Genomic DNA, 20,029 nt, shown 5'->3' on the forward strand with positions numbered 1-20,029 from the left:
ACAAATTTTCTGGAGTTCTATCTCTACAGAAAATAGAATCCAGATTTGAAAAAAAAAAATGTAATTTGTGGAAGCTTTATGTAAGAAAGAGAAGAAGAGAATGATGAATTTTCTATATATTTCACGGGGTTAACTCTGTCTTTATATAAACAAAATTATGCCTTTTTCGAAAGGTTGCATCTGTTCAAATCGTGAAGCAGATTCAACCTAGTCGCACTCGACGTCGAGACTCTCGAGAATTCATGTTAAGTCGATGGTACTGTCGACCAGGTCACACTTGGTCTCCTGGTCACGCCACTTGATCTTAAAAAAATATAAGATTAAGTTTAAATCATCTGATCATGATTAATGGTGACAATCACGCATCGATACAAGTGTGCTAAGCACTTGTGCGCCAACTAAATGCGCCATTAGCACCCTACAGCCCACGCCACGTGCGCGTGCGCGCGCGTGCTTGTGTGTGTGCGGACGGTGCTTCGCACTATCCTAGGATGCACTAGAGTACACACTAGCACTATCTCTTAACAAACTTTAAGAGATTATTTCACCTTATCATTTATTAATGACCTTTCCTTTTCCACTTTTTCCAATATAGGACGAACCCACATAACAATAAATACTCCTCATGAATGCTTTAAAAAATTCATAAATGGAAGACTTTGAAAACCCATAAATCATATATTTTAGAAAATATTTCAGAAAATATTTCAACATCCCCCCACCATTTTCAAATTATAGATGAAAAACAATTTATTCAAATAAGAGATAATTTATGCATAAATGCAGTTGTTTTTAGAACTTGAACCTTTACTTAGTGAATACATATCAAAGTTAATCAGGATTACATAATAGACGAACTTTGACCTAGTAATCCTCTTTTGATTAACCGGATACATATCACACACAAATTACTAGATCTTTGGGTGTTACCAAAAGTCGACGCGTGTATTGGCCTTGCGTCTATATCCCAGTTTGATGAGTGCTCTAAAGATAAATCCATTTCTCATAGGAAGCGGCACCATTTCCAACACTCATATAGGTAGGTTTATCAAAAGTACCCCTGTAATTAAAGTACCTCACAGAACTTGTTATAATCCTATTAAGAGCTTAACCTTAACCTTCACCTTTTTCACATTACAGGTACAAAGCACTATTTTCCTTGGGATGGATTATGTGACACATATACATTTTAGTGCTTCCAATCACTACATATAATGTACTTTGCTCATTGAACTCAAGAGCTTGAAAATCTCAAGTGTTGAATCGAATTTCCATCATTGGTGACTATGGGTTATGGATTTAAGTTCCATCTCCTTTGATGTTTTCTAGATCATGTCTCTTGCAAGTCCTTTTGTTAATGGATCAGACAAATTTGGCTTGATCTTCTATGGTAATTACACCATCAGTAATTAATTGTCTCACATAACTATGTCTTAGGCCAATATGTCTGGATTTACCATTATATATATTACTATATGCCCGTGATAAAGTTGCATCACTGTCACAATGCAAAGATATTGGTGGCATAGGCTTTGGCCAAATTGGAATTTGCAATAGCGAATTCCTAAGCCATTCTGCCTCTTTGCTATAAGAAGCTAAAGCCACAAATTCTGATGTTATAGTGGAATATGTTATAAGGCTTTGCTTCTTTGAACCCCAGGAGATAGCTCCTCCACCAAGAGTGAATATCCACCCACTAGTTGATGTATGATCATTACAATCAGTGATCCAACTGACATGTGAATCCTTCTAAAACAATAGGATATCCTTCATAATATATGCCATAATCCATAGTATTTTTCAAATACTTTAACACTATATATAGCATGCCAATGAATATCACTAGGATTACTAGTATATCTACTAAGTTTACACGATTATGCCATAAAGAAAGTGAATCAATAGTACAAATAGAAATAAACATTCAATTTATTGATATTAAGCTTAAACATACCCTCATACATATAGTCTTTTCCCACAAAGACTCCACCCTTGGAGAGTACAAACTTGTCGGATTCAAACACTAACTTAAAGCCAAACTTATTAACTAGGCTTCCAGAAACTAAATTCTTCCTAATTTCTATTGCACGGTATACATCAGTGAGAGTTAATTTTTTTCCAGAAGTAAATTCAAAAGTAACATCTCCTTTGCCTTTGACTACAGCAATGGAAGAATTTTCCATTTAGAGAACATTGCCATCTTCCACCGGTTCATACTTTGAGAATGAACTCTTGCATTTACAAACATGTCTTGTTGCACATGAGTCAATCCACCATGCATAGTCATCTTCAATAGCATTGATTTCATAAATCATAGTCATAAACTTGTTAGAGTTTGTTTCATTTTTTTTTTCCTTGAGAAGACAACATTCACTTTTGTAGTGTCTAGGTTTTCCACAATGGAAGCATGAACCTTTCTTTTTCTTATTTGATTCTTAACAGAATTGTACTTCCTCTTCAAATTCCCTTTTCTGGGATGTTAGGGTTGTTTAGAACTGTCTCCTTCTTCCATCATATGCACTTTGGAAGTATGCTCTTCTACACCTTTTTTGGTTCTGCTTAAACACTTTTCAACTTGGAAATGTTGGCCCAATTGTTCAAGAGACATATCATCCTTCCTATACTTCAAAGATTTTCTAACATCTTTCTAGGATGGAGGAAACTTATCAATAATAGACGAAACTGAGATGCATTCATTTTCATATTATGTTGTTTAAATTGGTTAAGGATATGCATAATTTCATGAAATTACTCTACAACAAATTAGAAAATGCTTCAAGACACTTTACAACGTCGTTTTTCTTAAAACGTTATTTGCCCCCACCAAATCGGTGTGTATTGAGTCAGCAAATGCGTTTCCAGATACAATGAAACTCAGAATTTAATCTAATATCAGTTTGCGTTATACACAAACAAAAACTGATCACAAATATCCATAAAATAATCTGAACAAATTTTGTCGCTGAACTTTTCAAAGGAGCGATCTTCAGACCCCCAAAATGAAAAAAAGAGATTACTGGACTAAAATAAAAGACTGCACAATGTGCGAAATCTTGTAAGAAAATATGAGATTGAGTTAGTTTTAGACTATTTTGAAAACACTCAAACTCATGTTTAGGCATCCTCAGTTAAGTCTCATGCAAGTTTTTATGAACTCCAACATAATTTTATAATATATTTTGTTCAACTCACTAAAGTTAAAACGTGCAATTCCATGATCCTCAAGCCCAACACAAATTAATATTTTTAACAAATTGCTGAAAGACAATATCCCATTGTTTATCTGAAATATTATTTTTTTAGTAATTTCTTTTAAAAAAAAATCATTTTAAATCCTCGTATATTCGAACCAAACTTGGCTATATTTCTGTAGATGAAAAAAACCCAGCCCCAAGCACAATGATACACCTCAAAAAATGATAGCACGACAGGACAGAACCAGTCAAATGAAACCTCCTCAAGCCCCATCGTAATAGAACCTAACTCGACAAAATAGAGGTAGCAACAACAAAATATAGCAGAGCAAGATAAACGAGACACCACCCAGCGGCATAAGCAACAGCTTGAACCAAAACATAGCACTACACCCTGCAGCACAACAGCAACTGAAAATGTACCATGACAAGTCCTAAAACAAGTAAAGAGGAGAGGGATCCCAGCCCTCAAACAATGACAATCCAAACAAATTATCTAAATTAATTTTCCTGAACGTTTTGACACATAATACTTTCAACCTCATTGCTCCCGAAGCTTAAACCAATAAAATAGAGACCATCAACGTTGTCAATTCTACAATAGTTTTCCTCAACATTACCCTTCACTATCCAAACATCCCATTCAACACTTATTTTTGAATTGTTAATCCATTGGGACGCTTTGAAATCCAATGTCTTTTGCCTTATTTGCCAGTTTCTCTGGTCTTTTGAAGGGCTACATATTAATTTTCAAAACTACTCGTGCAAATGGATGCACTCACATTTTCAATTCTACTATTTTCTACCCATCCTGTTGTAGATGCTCACAAGAAAGAATGGAACAGAAGCACTGGCATTTTCAATTGTAAAACTTACAAAATGAACACCACGATAAGTGCAACATTGCCCACGGATCTCACCCGAGCTCACGCACATTTGTCGTACATGTACTAGTATCCTGGATTTGCATCCATGCTTCATACATGAGCCACCCTCTTTCAATAAATGTTTTAACAGGATAGATTTCCAAGCTGCATGTCATGACTTCTCCTAATCAACCCCACCCACCCCCCCCCCCCCCCCCCCTTCTCCCTCTTTCATGCTTGACCCTGTGAAAAAATGGGGGGAAAATGGAAGAAAGAAAATTACTCGTTTCCATAGGCCCCTTATTTTCAAAGCCTATCTCGATAGTAATTCACCTAGAGCTTTGTTCATAAAGAACATCCTTGAGTGAAGCAAGAAAAACAATTTTTGGCACAATATAAAATAGCGCATATTCGTCCTCTAACTAAGTCCACAGAAGAACCGTCGCCCTGCCCCCAAAAGAAAGCAATTTTCTAGCCTCTTGACAAAAAAAATAGCAATTTTCCAGACAAATCAATAATCTAAACGTTCTCCATAAATTTGGAAATATAAAATTTTTACAATAACGACTCACCTCAGGACCAGTCATATATACCAACAAATTTTAGCAAAGCTACAGATGGGTAATTTAGATATGTTACAAAATTTGTCTATAAATCAAAGAAATATCATTTACTTGGAAAAAAAAAATTTCTTTAGAAATTCCTAAGTCAATATCCTTTTTTAGCACATATTCTACAGGAAGAGTACTGCTTTGCACCTAAAGCTCATTCAAGATAGTAGTGCAAACCAACAGCAATTAGAGCCACCAATATGACTTTGAGTACCAGCCGAAAGCGGTTTTGTGATGATGAAGATGGAGGTGATTGTTGTGGTTCCCACCGTCTACCTCTCAGCTTGGCAGAAAACTTAGAAAGCAGCAGAGGAAGCATACCAGTCTTCTTGGCAGCTGCAAGCAGATCAATAGGAGCAAACATCAGGAACCAGGTACGGTTATTTGAATGCATATACAAACTATAAAAGGATGTAAAAGCATCTCCTTTCTTCAATCTTAAGAAAAGATTATGAAATAAGATACATCTTAATTTCAGCTCAATGTCTTTAAGCATCAACAATGACTTTCATGAGTAGCCCATATTTTTCGCAGATTGCCTAAAAAAGAGTGGGAGATAAAAAGCAAACAGCCAGAAAGCTTAATCTGAAAGGAAAGAGGAAGGTTTACATTAGACACTGGACTTTATTGCACAAGTACAACCTCCCACAATCCACAGCTAAGCTGCCAGAACAGTTCTATCTGGGTGGTTAAACTCCTTCAGACACCTCCTAGGACATTCTTTAGTTGATGAGAAATCAAAGGACACGCTTTGTAATCCAATAGTCTTGTTTGATAAAATCATGTTATTTGAATGAAACTAAATACTTTGCAGCAGCGATGCTTATAACATGAATTGATGATTTTTGGCATCAATTTCTCTAGAAAGAAGGGCTACTAATAAACAATAAGGAAAAATGAATGCCTCAACAAAAAAGAAAACCACAATAAGTAATGAAAAATCAAAATGGAGAAATTTGGAAATAATCAGCAAGCAACCTTTGATACTCTAAAAATAAAGAAACAACAATTAGCAATAGAATCTATAGATTCACCTAATCAACCAACATTTTTTTTTAGGTGCTGGTAATCTAACACTCTAAAAAGCAGCATGTTAGAGCATACTTGAAGTGATATAATGATGAAAAATGTGTGATGGCACTTGTACGCATAAGAAAGGATGTTGAGGGGTTTCTGAATCTAGACGAGAGTTTCTTTGGGGAAGTAGATTAACAATGACTGAAATTAAAACAATAATATGAAAATGATTCATTCAAATTTAAAAAAAAATAAAATTATTTATTGATTTTTAAGAAAGAAGAGAAATGTATGTTCAATCAGATAGGCTAGAGAAAATAACATCTAGCCTTAGAACAGAAAAGAAGCTAGTGTTACAACCGTCAGGATTAATGTTCTAAATACCTTAACTATACCAAACATCAAAGAAAATTCTATGGACAACGAAATATCTTCATGAAGTTTCAAGTTTCTGGTTCTCTAAATATGACAAAACTCCAGCAGATTAGACAAATCTGCAGGCCAGAGAAGAAAAAGCATTGCAGGAGTTCAAGGCAGTTAACCATTCGAGATCAGTATCCCAGGAGAAGGAATTCTTAGAAACCAGAAATGAAGCACCAAACTTGCCAAATATACCTATCGAAAATTTGAAACAAAAGAAAACATGATCTCTAGTTACATCTGATTTGGCAAAGGATAAAGGTAGGAGAAACATTCAAAACCCTACTTTACAAGTTTAACAAGAGTGTATCTCTGCTGAGACTAACCAACCAGCAAATAAAAACATGTTTAGGCACATGTTTCTTAAACCAGACAGCTTTAACACAAGAAACCAAAGGGATTTTCAGTCTCAAGTGATTCTAGACTGATTGGAGAGAAATTTCCTGTTAAATTCAGTTCTGTCATCTTAGAGACATTGGGAGAAGTTCAGGAGGAGTTTGAGAGCAAAATCCCCGATACTAGGAAATATTCCTAGTTTCGTACTATGTCAGCCATCTTAGCATCACAAACATGACCAAAAATCTTATAGGACTTGGGCACATACGACAGAAATAAAGAACTAGCAGGGAGATGGTCATCGAAGAGAAAAAAAAAAGCAGTAAAAATATTTAGTTCGCAACAGAAGAAAGACAATGCTCCACTTTTACTAATAAAAATGTCATATGAAAAGTGTGCGCATGCGCACAGTTCAAACTCCACATTTTACTTTTTGCAGTATATTAACTCATAAAAGGCAGTAAAGACTGAATTTGACTTAAAGGCCAATGCACAACGAAAAGTGCACAGTGAGAGGTGCACTACCCAAGGTCTTCAATTTCGATTTCCAAAGGAATGTAAATTTCGACGAAATTTTGATTTCGATGTCAATTTCGATTTCGATTTGAACAAATAACAGAATTAGTAGTAAAGCATGGAATTCTTTGTGAAACTTTAGAAATGGTTAACAAACATAAAAATATAAGTTTTAAGACTAATATATTACAAATTAAATACATTTATGTTCTATATGAGGTCAAAAAGTTGTAAAATAGTAGTATGTGTATCAAACGTATTTGTAAGATAATGTACATTAAAAATATTCAGTTAATACAAATGAAATTCATAAATCATTTAAATATTATTTATTATACAAATAATGATAATTTAGACATGAATGGTTGCATAAAATGTTACTATAAGTTTATTTTTTCAGATAATTTCAAAAGCACTTGTAATAATATTTTGTTTCAATAAAATAAATAAAGTAAATTAAGAAAGAAATTTCACTTCACTCCTAAATCTCTCATTTGAATTCCTACGAAATTTCATTGTATAGTTAAAATTTCGACAGTTTCACCAAAATTTCAAGATTTTGATAAATTTCGGATGATTCGTTGAGATTTTGATAGAAATTATAAAAGACGGAAATCAAATGTCATTTTGACTTCGAGGGTTACCGAAATCGGAAATTTCAACAATTTTGTGGGAATTTAAGACCATGGTACTAACTGGACAGGCTAAGATTTGAGATCTCCAGGATACTGGCAGTAGATAACCTGTTGGGGTAAGGTAATTTTATGGTCTTAAGAGTTATGATTGTTCACTATAAAGTACAGGCATGGATATGAGAGTTATCGTCAAGTACAATACCAAGAAATAATTGAATAAGGAAAACTCCAAAGAAAGTAGGCATGCAACTGGACATCAAATTTCTGGATATCAAATTCGATAAAAAATGAGGATCCTTGTACATGATATAATGGGGACACAACAATATATAGCCAGATTTTTCTAAGCATTATTTACATATTATATCATAACACAGCCAAACTTACTCATTTATATGAAATTGCATAGTAAAGAAAAAAAAAATCAATTTATGCATATTCTTCCTCTTTATCCCATAGATATTCTCATTATATAGCTGTTTTTTCTTGTCAATTGAAAAAAACAGATTCTAGTGATTTTTAGATAAATCATTACTACCGTTCTCTCTCTCTCTCTCTCTCTCTCTCTCTCTCTCTCTCTCTCTCTCTCTCTCTCTCTCTCTCTTTTTTCTCCTTTCATAATTATTTTTCTGAATAATAAAATTGTTAAGTCATATACCAGCATGTTGTCTGTGTGTTCAAATGAGTGCCAGAAAAGTATCTTAAATATGTGTGTGTGTGTGTGTGTGTGTGGCCCCCCAAGGGTTGGCTCAAGTGGACATTGGTGGGCTGCAAGGCCTTTTGACATTAGACGGTCTTGGATTTGATTCAACATGAAAACCAATCCTTGATTTATCTGGAGGGAGCTGTGGGGTTGGCTACCTCCTCTGGTTTGGTGCCGCTTCATCAAAATTGGAGTTCTGGGTTAGCCAATATATATATATATTAGTTGAATGTCAGATACAATTGAGGGCCTGAGGCCTGCTGGAGAAGTACCAGCATTTAACATAAATGTGACAGAACATGGGTAATGGGAACTGGGAACAAATTTTGTGCTACATTGTTTCTTTAACATTGCATAAAAATGGTGAACAGACTAATTGCCAGAGTGTAAATATAAAAGGATGCACCATTCAACATGAATGTGACAGATGATGGGTGTTGGGAAGAAGTTTTGTTCTACATTTTTTTATTTTATGTTGAGTACAAGTGGTGAACAGATTTAGCGGCCAGAGTGCTAGCATAAAAAGGAGGCACTTGGAGGCTTCTCATCCTTGAGCAAAGAGTGTTTGGAACCAGAGATGTTTTATACTTTTATCATCATGCAAATGGGTTTTCCCCAGACTTTTAAAGATGATATGAAGGTTTTCAAATTTGATTATAGTGGTAACGCTAAACTACTAGTACCAAGTTTGCCCGAGGGCAATTTTCCTTTGTGATTCTGGCCAAGAATGAATATAGATAGACTTTGGTACGACTGAAACAGTTCTGATAAGGGCAGTGGGAAGTGGAAGTTGGTGAAATCCTATAGGACAACTGGCTCTTTCTTTCTTCTGAAGCTGTTAGTGAATAAAGGGGCAGATTTCTGTGCTTGGTGAAATTCAGAAATTTCAGGAGGTTGCCACTGCATCTGTATATCAAAGGGGATGGGCAAGTCAAGTTGGTGAGCTACCTATCAGGCCACCAAGATTGGTGGCAGGTGGATTGTAGAGCAGAAGGAAACCTGTCTAGGCAGCATCAGGGTTGACAAACACAGTACAATGATGGATCATGGTTTTAAATCGCGGTAACGGGTAGAGTGACGTAATGGTAACGGATGTAACGGAAAGTGGGCGCAGTGGATGTTACATAATGGGAAGCAAGTGTAACATCTGTGATTCTTTTTCAAGCACGCACAACCTTGTGCATATTAGTTTATTTGCAATTTTTAAGCTTTTAACCCTTCTTAGAAAGTGTTGTGTATTTTAGATCCTTTAGTTCAACTAAGTTGTTTGGTAAAGGCAAGAAATTTACATTTGCTTTAAACCACCATTGATAGAAAAATTACGTGTGTGCATATTTATACTTTCCCATTGTTCTTATGTGTGATAAATTCTTATGTGTGCTAAAGTAATTAATAAAACAAAATACATCATACACTGCATTAATCTATTAGACAGTATACACATAAGACATGAAAATACAGATATGTAATAACTAGAAAAGAAAAGAAGGTTGAAAAATATAGAACATAAATATCAAATTGCTAATATCATCAAAATAAAATATTTTGCTAACAAGTTAGTATTTTCAAATTGTTAATTGATGCATCTCTTTTGAGTATTTAAAAAATAGTAAATTTTGTATCATTATCATCCTCATTATAATCTTTTCCCCCTCTCGCCACAGAGTATATGAGAATAATTTATGGGGTGGGGTGGGGGGGGGACAAAAGTGAGATGAAAAATTAAAAAATAAATAATTTTTTTTAGCAGAAGTCTTGTATTGGTTATGTAACAGCCGTACCAGCCTTTACATAACGGTCGCAGTTTGTTAGGGCCTCTACGGCTGTGACTTTTCTTCCCACTGATTTCGCAGTGTGCAATGGTATCAGCAGCCCAAAAAACCGTTACGTAAGACATAATAGTTGTGGCCGTTACTAAAAAAGTTAAAACCATGTGGTGGATATCTTCAAGAGCGGCTTGATATGCATTCACTGTGCGTCAATCAACATCACTAGGGTCTCAATTTTAATGGTCAACATGATTCTCAAAGGCCAAAATTTCAATTTTTTTCCAAATTAATAGAGCACCCACACAACCATGGAGGTTTTCTGGCCAACCAGTCCTGTAGAATCATGTGACATGGAAAATAGAAAGAGTATCTAGCAAGAAAACTTGAATTTGCATTGGTGAAATTTCTAGCCCAATTATCACAACAATATTAATTGCAATCCTATTCCAAATTCTAGACGCCATAGGCTACTAAACAATGGGCTTCAGATCCTTACTGTTTTTCAAGCCTAATAGTTTTTTCAGTTACCTTGTTAGATGAACAAAATGGAATTAAGAAGCCATGGTTTTAATTCGCGGTAGCAGGTAGCGTAACGTAATGGTAACAGGTGTAATAGGAAACGGGTGTAACAACCATGATTTTTTTTCAAGCACACACAACCTTGTGCATATTAGTGCATTTGCATAATTTAAACTTTTAACCCTTCTTAGAAAGAGTTTTAGTGTATTTTGAATCTTTTAGTTCAACTAAGTTGTTTGGTAAGGGCAAGAAGTTAATATTTGTTTTAAACCACCATTGACAGAAAAATTACGTGTGCGTGCATATTTATACTTCTCATCATTCTCATACATGATAAATTCTTATGTGTGCTAACTTAATTAATAAAAAAATATATATTATACACATAAGTCATATGAATTATACAAATATAAAATACCTAGAAAAGAAAGAATGTTAAAGTTGAAGAATAAAGAACATAAATATCAAATTGCTAATATTATTAAAAAATAAAATAAAATTTCCTAACAAGTTAGCATTTTCAAATTGTTAATTAATGCATCTATTGTGAGTGTTTTAAAAAAAAATAGTAAATTTTGTACATTATCATCCACATTATAATCTTTTCCCCCTCTTGCCACATATATATTGAGAATGATTTATGAAAGAGTGGGGGAAAACAAAAACGAGAAGAAAAATAAAAAAAATAAATAATTTTTTTGGCGCAACAGTCTTGTAGCGATTACGTAACGGTTGTAGTGCCCTTTATGTAATGCTCACGGACTGTAATGGCCGCTACGGCTGTGATTTTTCTTCCCACTAATTTGGCGGTGTGTAACGATATCAAGAACCCAAAAAACCATTATGTAACAATGTTACGCAATGGTTGCGGCCATTATATAAAACCATGTAAGAAGCTATGTGTCTGGGTCTAAGAGTTTTGCGAACCTAACACATGATTTTAGTGTATGATTCTAACTTGAAGGGAAGGTCAGTTACCTTGGATTCGACTATGCAGTTGCCATGGGGACGATTTCGATGTCACTGTGACGTTGTGGTTGGTTTGGATAGTACAGATGGTGGTGTTCTCAAACTTAAGACGTAAAATCATTAGATTCCTAGTGGTTAATCACATGTGAACGAGAATACTTTAGAGACATGACTTTTGGGTAAACACTACGTAAGCGGTCTACCTCCCCTCATATCTTATTGGGTACTAAGTGAGTACCCTGAGGAGCACTTAGGGGCACACTCTTGACATCCTTAAGGGGTGTCTTGAGCTTTCGCGTGGGATTGGAAGCCCCACAAACGATCCATCTGAGAATGGGATTGTGTAGTACTCTCAACTTGGAGGTTTGATGTCCATTCCTTCTTGGTCATTGGCTATACTATTAGGCGGTGTCATTCAAGATCTGGTTGAACTATCGAGGGGTGTTAATTCTTTGTGTGTCCAGCTTGAGTAGTGTATGGTATCACTTCCCCTAGTCCCAACTAGTGGGTGGTAAGTGATGGGTACATTGACACGAGGTTTGTGCTATAGGGATGAAAGTTACCCTTAGTGCTGGTGGAATGTGAGTTTAACTTCCCTACTATTTGAGCCTAGGTTCCTCAGCGAGGACCTTAGTTGAATCAAGGACTTTCGAGTTGTGAGACTTGACCCTTGGGTTAGACATTTGAGTGCTTCCTTGGATGAGGATGAGTATGGTTGGGTTGGACTTGATGTAGTCTTGCTGCCACACAGGTGTGACTCCTTGACACTTTAGGCAAATCTTGGCTAGGATGATTCCTTTTGATCTTTGAGATCTCCACATCCATGACAATTGGTATTAGAGCAGATCTCTCAATCGTGAACGAAAACAAGGTTAATACTGTGGGCATCAACTCGATTGTGGGAATTAGGTTTGTGAAATTGAGTGGGGAAAGGAGCAAGTTATAGGTTCTTGTCTCTTGCTCCCCTCTTGTCATGTGAATAGTTATGGATAAGAAGTGAAAGTTGGCCTTTAGTGAATATCTTGTGAACAATAGGATGCTTGATTGTGCCCTATACCCTTGACAATGGTCTTAAATTTCCACGAAATTGTCAAAATTTCCAATTTCCATCACCCTCAAAATCGAAACGGCAATCGATTTCCGTCTTGCATAATTTCTGTCCAAAATTCAACAAATCATCCGATATTTATCGAAATCTCGAAATTTTAGCGAAACTAGTCGAAATTTGAATTATGCAATGGAATTTTCATGGAATGCAAATGAAGGATTTAGGAGTGAAGAGAAATTTCTCTTAATTTATTTTATTTATTTTTTATTGAAACGAAAGATTATTACAAGTGCTTTTGAAATTTATGAAGAAGTAAACTTACAACAACATTTTATTTAACCATTCATGTTTTAATCATTATTTGTGTAATAAATAATATTTAAATGACTTATGAATTTCATTTGTATTAACTGATTCACTAAATATGTTTAATGGACATTATCTTACAAATATGTTTGATGCACATATTATATTACAACTTCTCCACCTCATACACAACATAGATGTATTTACTTGTAATATATTAGTCCTAAAACTTACATTGTTATGTCTATTAATCATTTCTAAAGCTTTGTAAAAGAATTCCAAGCTCTACTACTTATTTCCATTATGTACTTTTGGAGCTTCGAAATTTGATTCGAAATCGAAATCTAAGACCTTGCCCTTGACAATGGATGAGGGTTGATTAAGGGGAATTAAGATGAATACACCTTGTTCCCTTGAGGCAGGTATTGTGGCTACACTTTGGGAGTTGTCCTATTGTGGTAGGCATTGGAGCTCGGATGTTAATTCGTTGAGACTTTGTGGTGTCCTTGTTCTAGAGGCAGAGGCGATACTCTTGGATCTAGTGGAATTGGACAATTGTAGGAGTTTGCGCATGCGTGTCTTTCATGAAACTTGGGAAGCTCGAAACCATAAAGAGAGGGGAAGAATCACCCTGGATAGATAGTCCCTGAGCCACATAAGTGTGGCACTGTGTTGGTCACAATGGTGACGTTTACCTAGTGGGGTATGGACTCGAAGTGAACCACGAATGTTGCTCATTAGACTTTGTTGGAACCTTAAGATGTTCTTTTGGATGTGAGTTTCGTTGGGAACAAGATTGGAGACTACAATTTCGGAATGCAAGCGCGCTTGCACCATTAGCCTTTTGGCCCAATTGAGACTCATGGCAGTAGGCATTGGGATGATTTTCGCCAGAGGGCATTTGAGCCATGTTGTTAGCGGGCACATGAGCCATGATGGTTAGAGGGCCTTTTTGTTTGTTGTTGTTGTGTAGGTTTGTGCAGCACAATTGAGCTAGAGGGCCACCTTTTAGATGAAAGCTTGAGTCGAAGCTAAAGGGCAAAGATATCAAAATGTTAGCCATGACGGACTGTGGTTGAGATTGGTTTATTAGAGGACGATAGATTGGGAATCTTAAGCTTTGGTTTCGATTGAGCTTCGAACGTCTGAGGACATGGAAGATTGGTAATGGTATTGAATATTGTCACTTGAGGTGTGACTTAAACTTGAGCCTTGAGGACTCAAAGAAGTTTTTGTGATTATCATGTGGTGCCATTTGTGCTAGTTAATTAACTTCGGAATTGAGGTATTCCTGAGTATATTGGGTACACCGTGAGGAATTAGGTTGTGAATCCTGAATGTTGAGATTTTCTATGCTTTGGGAGATTCCTTGATGTGGACTCATCCTTACAATTTTGTCTAAGGAGACTCCTTGGGTGGGCACTCACATGTGGAACAATTTTATTGAATTTGCTTGAATTGAGCTTGGTTGGCCAGATGGACATGGTAACCCCATGGTTTTGAGATCGGTGGTACGTGAAAAGACTCTAGAGGGTGGAAATAGAATGTTGATATTGAGCTTGGATGGTTACTTGGTTGATTAACTATTGAGCTTTGCATTGAGCAGACTTGGAAGAACCTTCAAGTTGGGGACTATCTTTCAAGCGTTAGGTTGATGTGGAACCTTGATCTTGTATTCGGGTGTCGGAACCTTTATAGGTTTTTGAGTAACAGATAAATCTTCAGTTCAATCTATAGTTAGGGAAAGGTTTCAGAATAGGATCCTCCTACCTCTAGAAGGGAGTTGTTTCCTTTGTTAGAAGATAGTATCAATACAAAGTATCAGAACTAGGTTGTGGCTCCTTGGGCTGTATTAAGATGAGCCTCAGTTGGTTTGAGAATGAGTTTAGACTGAGGAAAAGGTTGGTCTTCATGAATCAGTGGGTGAATGTTCTTCACTCGAGCAAGAGTTAGAGTTCTGAGAGATAGGGATGGAATACAGATCCATATCAAGGACTTGTGAGTTTGAGTATTGGGAGAGTGTTGCTTTCTTCAAAAATGGTAATATATTGGTTCGTTTTCGGTTTTTGGTTAAGTTGTGACTTTGGACGTCAAAAGTCTAGGATAGAATCTGAGATCGAGATTGTGGTTCAGAGGAAGCAACATTTGGTTTTGTATCTTAGTTTGGGTTGAAGACCTTGTGTTCAGAGATATGTGCCACCAGCATCTTTAGAGTAGATGGGGATCAAGTCTATAGTGGGATTTGAGACAAGTTTGGCGGTTATGAAGAGTTTTGGATCATGGATGGTTTGGAAGCCTCCTACTTTGCGGTTATAGGAATATTCTGGAAGTTGGATTGTACTTGTTCATAAGTGAGGATGTTGATAAAATGGAGCCCGGGAAAATGTCAGTGTCTTAGAGTTTTGCGACCTTGACATATGACTTTGGTGTATGATTTTGAGTTAAAGGGAAGGTCGGTTAACCTGGATTTGACTATGCGGTTGTTATGAGGATGATTTTGGTATGTCACTATGACATTGTGGTTGGTCTTGATAATACAGATTGTGGTATTATCGAACTCAAGATATATGATCATTAGATCACTAGTGGTTACTCATATGTGGATGGGAATACTTTAGAGACATGACTTTAAGAGAACACTAGGTGAGCAGCCTACCTCCTCTAATATCCTATTGGGTACTAAATGAGCACCCTGACAAGCGCTCAAAGAGCGAGCTTTTGACATCCTCGAAGGGTGTCTTGGGCATCTATGTGGAATTGGGAACCCCATGGACGATCCACTTGAGAATGAGATCACATGTTACTCTTAACCCGAAAGTTTGATGTCCGTCCTTTCTTGGCTGCTGACTATACTATTGGGTAGTGTCATTCTAGATCCCGTTACTATCAAAGGGTGTCAATCCTTCATGTGTCTTGCTTGAGTAGTGTATAGTGTCACTTCCCCTAATCCCAACTAGTGGGTGGTAAGTGATAGGTTCATTGGCATGACGTTTGTGTTGTCAGAGCCTGATTAAGGCCTCCTAATTTGAAGCAAGTCATTTGTATCGACCTTGTTGAAAGCCAAAGACCATTTGAAAGCTCAAATCTAAGAGGGAGCAGCAGCCCTCCACACTATTTTATTCAGATAAAAATGACTGGAAATGATTGGTTTTGTTAGAAGAACAAAAAAAAAAGACGACTTTGAAAGAATGAATGCAACGAGTTCCCAATCCAAAGCCTCCTATCCCCCCAGGTTTTGGGAATGAATGAATTCAGAATGCTCAATGGGCAAGTGAGCTCTTCTATCTCTCTCTCATTGAGACCCCTAAATAAATGGAAGTCCCAAGACACAAGACCCCTCTCAAAATAATAGAATTTAGAAATAGTAGCATCATCCACGGATGAAAGCATATATAATTCGAGGCACTAGATATTCTAACCAAGTTTCACCCACACAAATATCTTCCCAAAAGCGAACCCCATCCCCAACACCAACAAAAAAATGACAGCGGAAAGAAAAAACCATTTACCTAAGATACAAATTTCCAAGGGCATGCATGAGAACCAATTCCACTCCCCTTAGTATCCATCCATTCTTATGAATACCATACTTGCACTTTTATTACTTTATGCCATAAGGAACCAAACTCTAAAGTGATTCTCCATAGCCATTGGCCTATTGAAGAAATGTCTTTAAAAACCAAGCTACCGATGCCCAAGCCCCACAGATCTTGGTCCTAACCACCTCCCAGCTAACAAGATGGTCCCTTTTATCCACCCCAATACCAGAGCGTAAAAAATCTCTCGTAAGCTTCTCTAAACTCCCAGCCACTTCCATAGGAATTTTAAAAAGAGAGAGGCAGTAAATAGGAATATTAAAGAGACAAATACTGATGAGAGTAATCCTACCACTCAAGGGAATATAAGCCTTCTTCCACCCTTCTAGTCTCTCCCTACCCTCTCAAGCACCAGATCCCAAAAAGCAGTGGACAAAGGATTACCCCCGAGAGGCAGGCAAAGACACAAAATGGGCTAAGACAAAAAAATTGCAACCACAAGAGATCTAAAAACCTCCAACTCCCTACTACTCAACTTAATACGAGCCAAATCACTCGGCCATATTAATTTTCAGCCCTAAAATCTTCTCAAAAACTTTTAGCAGAATGAGTACCTTGTGAAATTTCTTAGTATTGTTCTCTACAAAGAAAATAGTATCATCAGCAAATTATGAGGCACTTCCACCTTATCCCTACCTAACCCCAGACCCTAATCACACCATAATCCTAAGCACACAATGCCAGCCTAGTCAAACCATGCGCAACCAATGTGAACAAGAACAGAGATAACGGATCCACTTGTCTTAACCCCCTGGACATCTCAAACCACTCCCTAGGCATACCATTAATAACCACAGGCAAATTGGCATAACTAAGGCAAAACTTCGCCATAAGAACCCAGAGCCCTTCTTAACCATCACCTTATCTAGGAATCCCCAAAAACCATATCGTAAGCTTTCTCAAAATCTAATTGAAAAATGATGCCCTGATTACCTCTCCTTTTAACATCTGCTATGACTTCATTAGCTTGCCAGAACCGCATCCAAAATTTATCCCTCTTTAACAAAAGCAGACTGGGCTAATTAAATAGTATCCCCCAACACCTCCCTGAGTCTTCTCGACAAGAATTTAGTAAGAATCTTATAAATGCTAGTGACTAAACTAATTAGTCTAAAATCTCTAACCTTCCTTCAACTCTCTTTTTTGGGAATGAGTGCAATAAAATAGGAATTAATGCTCTTACACACAACACTATTTTTTTGAAATTTCCTGAAAAAACTCACTACATCATCCTTTAAAACAACTCAACTATCCTAGAAAAAAGCCAAATTAAAACCATTCAGACCTGGAGCTTTATTCCTATCCACCTCCATCACTGCCTTCATTTTCTTCTTGGGAGGACAGCTTGTTCCCCCCTCATTGTACTTTTTCGTTCATTATTAATCTAATTATTTTATCTTTTTTGACAAGTAATAAATTTATTGATATCAAAATGAACACCAAATACACAAGGAGTGTACACGGGGTAAACAAATCAAAAACAGAAATTACAAGAATCTAGTAACTCAAAAACAGAAGAAAATGATTGGTTTCGCAAAGCAGCCAACCAATCCATCAAAGTTGCAAAGAAAAATAGCTTCAGGTCTGAAATGGATCTTTCCTTATCTTCAAAACACCTACTATTTCTCACCCTCCAAAGACACCACAATAAACAATGAGGAACTATCAACCAAATAAACCCATTTCGATAACGACCAAATCTGCCTTGCCAACATGCTAGAAGTCCCACTACAGATTGCAGCATAACCCAACTCACTCCAAACAAATCCAACACCATAACCCACAAGTCCATTGCAACCGGACAATGAATAAAAAGATGATCAACCGTCTCATTATTACACTTGCACATGTAGCACCAATCCAATATCCAAACCTTTCTTTTTCGTAAATTGTCAATCGTTAAGCATTTCCCTAAAGCGGCAGTCCAAACGAAAAAAGCTACTCTAGATGGAATTTTCTGTTTCCAAATACTTTTCCAAGGAAAGCCACAATATTTGGAGCCCATTAAAATACCATAATAACCTTTAACCAAGAAACCCTTCTCTCTATCAGATTTCCAGCACATCTTATCCTCACCAAACCCCTTCACCGATGCACCACATATGGTATCCATAAAACCAGTCAAGGCTTCTAATTCCCGAAGATGCATACCCCTAAAGAAACTTACATCCCAAAACAAGACTCCATTATCAAACTTCATAAGCTCAGCCACGCTAGCTTCTTTATCTCGGAAAAATCTATACAAATCAGGATAGCTGACTGCAAGAGACGCCTCACCACACCAATGGTCTTACCAAAATTTCACCTTAGACCCATTTCCAATATCGTATAGAACGTGGCCAGAAAAAGAAGGCCATCCCCGACTAATACTTTTCCACAAGCCAACACCATGTGGACCATTAACAGGCCTAGTACACCAACCACCCCATTCACAGCCATATTTCACCTCTATCACTTGCCTCCAAAAAGCAGCCTTCTCCATCCCAAATCTCCATAACCACTTCCCAAGCAAAGCTTCATTAAACTGTCTTACCTTCCTTATCCCCAAACCACCCGAAGAAATGGGAGAGCAAACAGTATCCCATTTAACCAAATGGAATTTTGGTTCCTCACCAATGCCACCTCATAAAAAATTCCTTTGAAGTTTCTCAATACGGTTAACCACAGCAGCAGGAATAGGAAATAAAGATAGAAAGTAAGTGGGTAAATTTGATAGAGTGCTTTTAATTAACGTAACTCTACCTTCCTTAGATAAGTACAAACGTTTCCACCCTGCTAACCTTCGTTCTATCTTCTCCAAAATTGGATTCCATATTGTCTTATCCTTGAATTTGGCTCCCAAAGGAAGACCCAAATATTTCATAGGAAGATTACCTTGTTTACAGCCAAGGACGTGCAAGAATAAATCAAAATTAAACACCGTACCAGCAGGAACCAACTCTGACTTGCCCAAATTTATCTTTAAACCAGAGACCGCCTCAAACCACATAAGAATCACATGGAGAAACAAAATCTGATCCAGATCAGTATCACAAAAAATTAGAGTATCGTCCACAAAGAGAAGATGAGACACCACCAAAGCTCTTCCCTCTATACGCCCCACACCAATGCCGGACATGTGACTATCATAGACAGCTTTATCCAACATTCTCCCCAGGGCTTCCATAACCAAGGCAAACAACAGAGAAGACAATGGGTCACCTTGTCTTAAACCCCCTAGAGCTCTCAAAAAACCCACAAGGAGTGCCATTTACCAGAATGGAGAAACGAACTATAGATATACAAAAGAAAATCCACCGCCTCCATTTGGCAGAGAACCCACCCCGTTCTAGTAACTTCATAAGAAAACCCCAATTTACATGATCAAAAGCCTTCTCAACATCTAATTTGCAAAGTAGCCCTAGCACCCCAGTTTTCAATCTACTATCAAGGAAGGCATTCATTAGCAATAAGTACATGGTCAAGAATCTGCATGCTCCTCACAAAAGCATTCTGTGAAGTTGAAATTATATCTTCCATTGGGA

The 20,029-nt window shown here is 36.9% G+C and overlaps 1 protein-coding gene across 1 annotated transcript in view; it reads right to left on the minus strand.

Annotated features, from left to right (window-relative positions):
- Positions 1–4,575: 4,575 nt before the first annotated feature.
- Positions 4,576–20,029, minus strand: part of LOC131155660 (uncharacterized) — a 63,369-nt gene continuing 47,915 nt past the window's right edge. Inside the window, exon 5 of the mRNA XM_058108934.1 lies at positions 4,576–5,007. Coding sequence (XP_057964917.1) covers positions 4,826–5,007 — 182 coding nt within the window. The 3' untranslated portion in view covers positions 4,576–4,825. The remainder of the gene's footprint in view (positions 5,008–20,029) is intronic.

Source organism: Malania oleifera, chromosome 5 (assembly GCF_029873635.1).
Source record: "Malania oleifera isolate guangnan ecotype guangnan chromosome 5, ASM2987363v1, whole genome shotgun sequence".
NCBI classification, from domain to species: Eukaryota; Viridiplantae; Streptophyta; class Magnoliopsida; order Santalales; family Ximeniaceae; genus Malania; species Malania oleifera.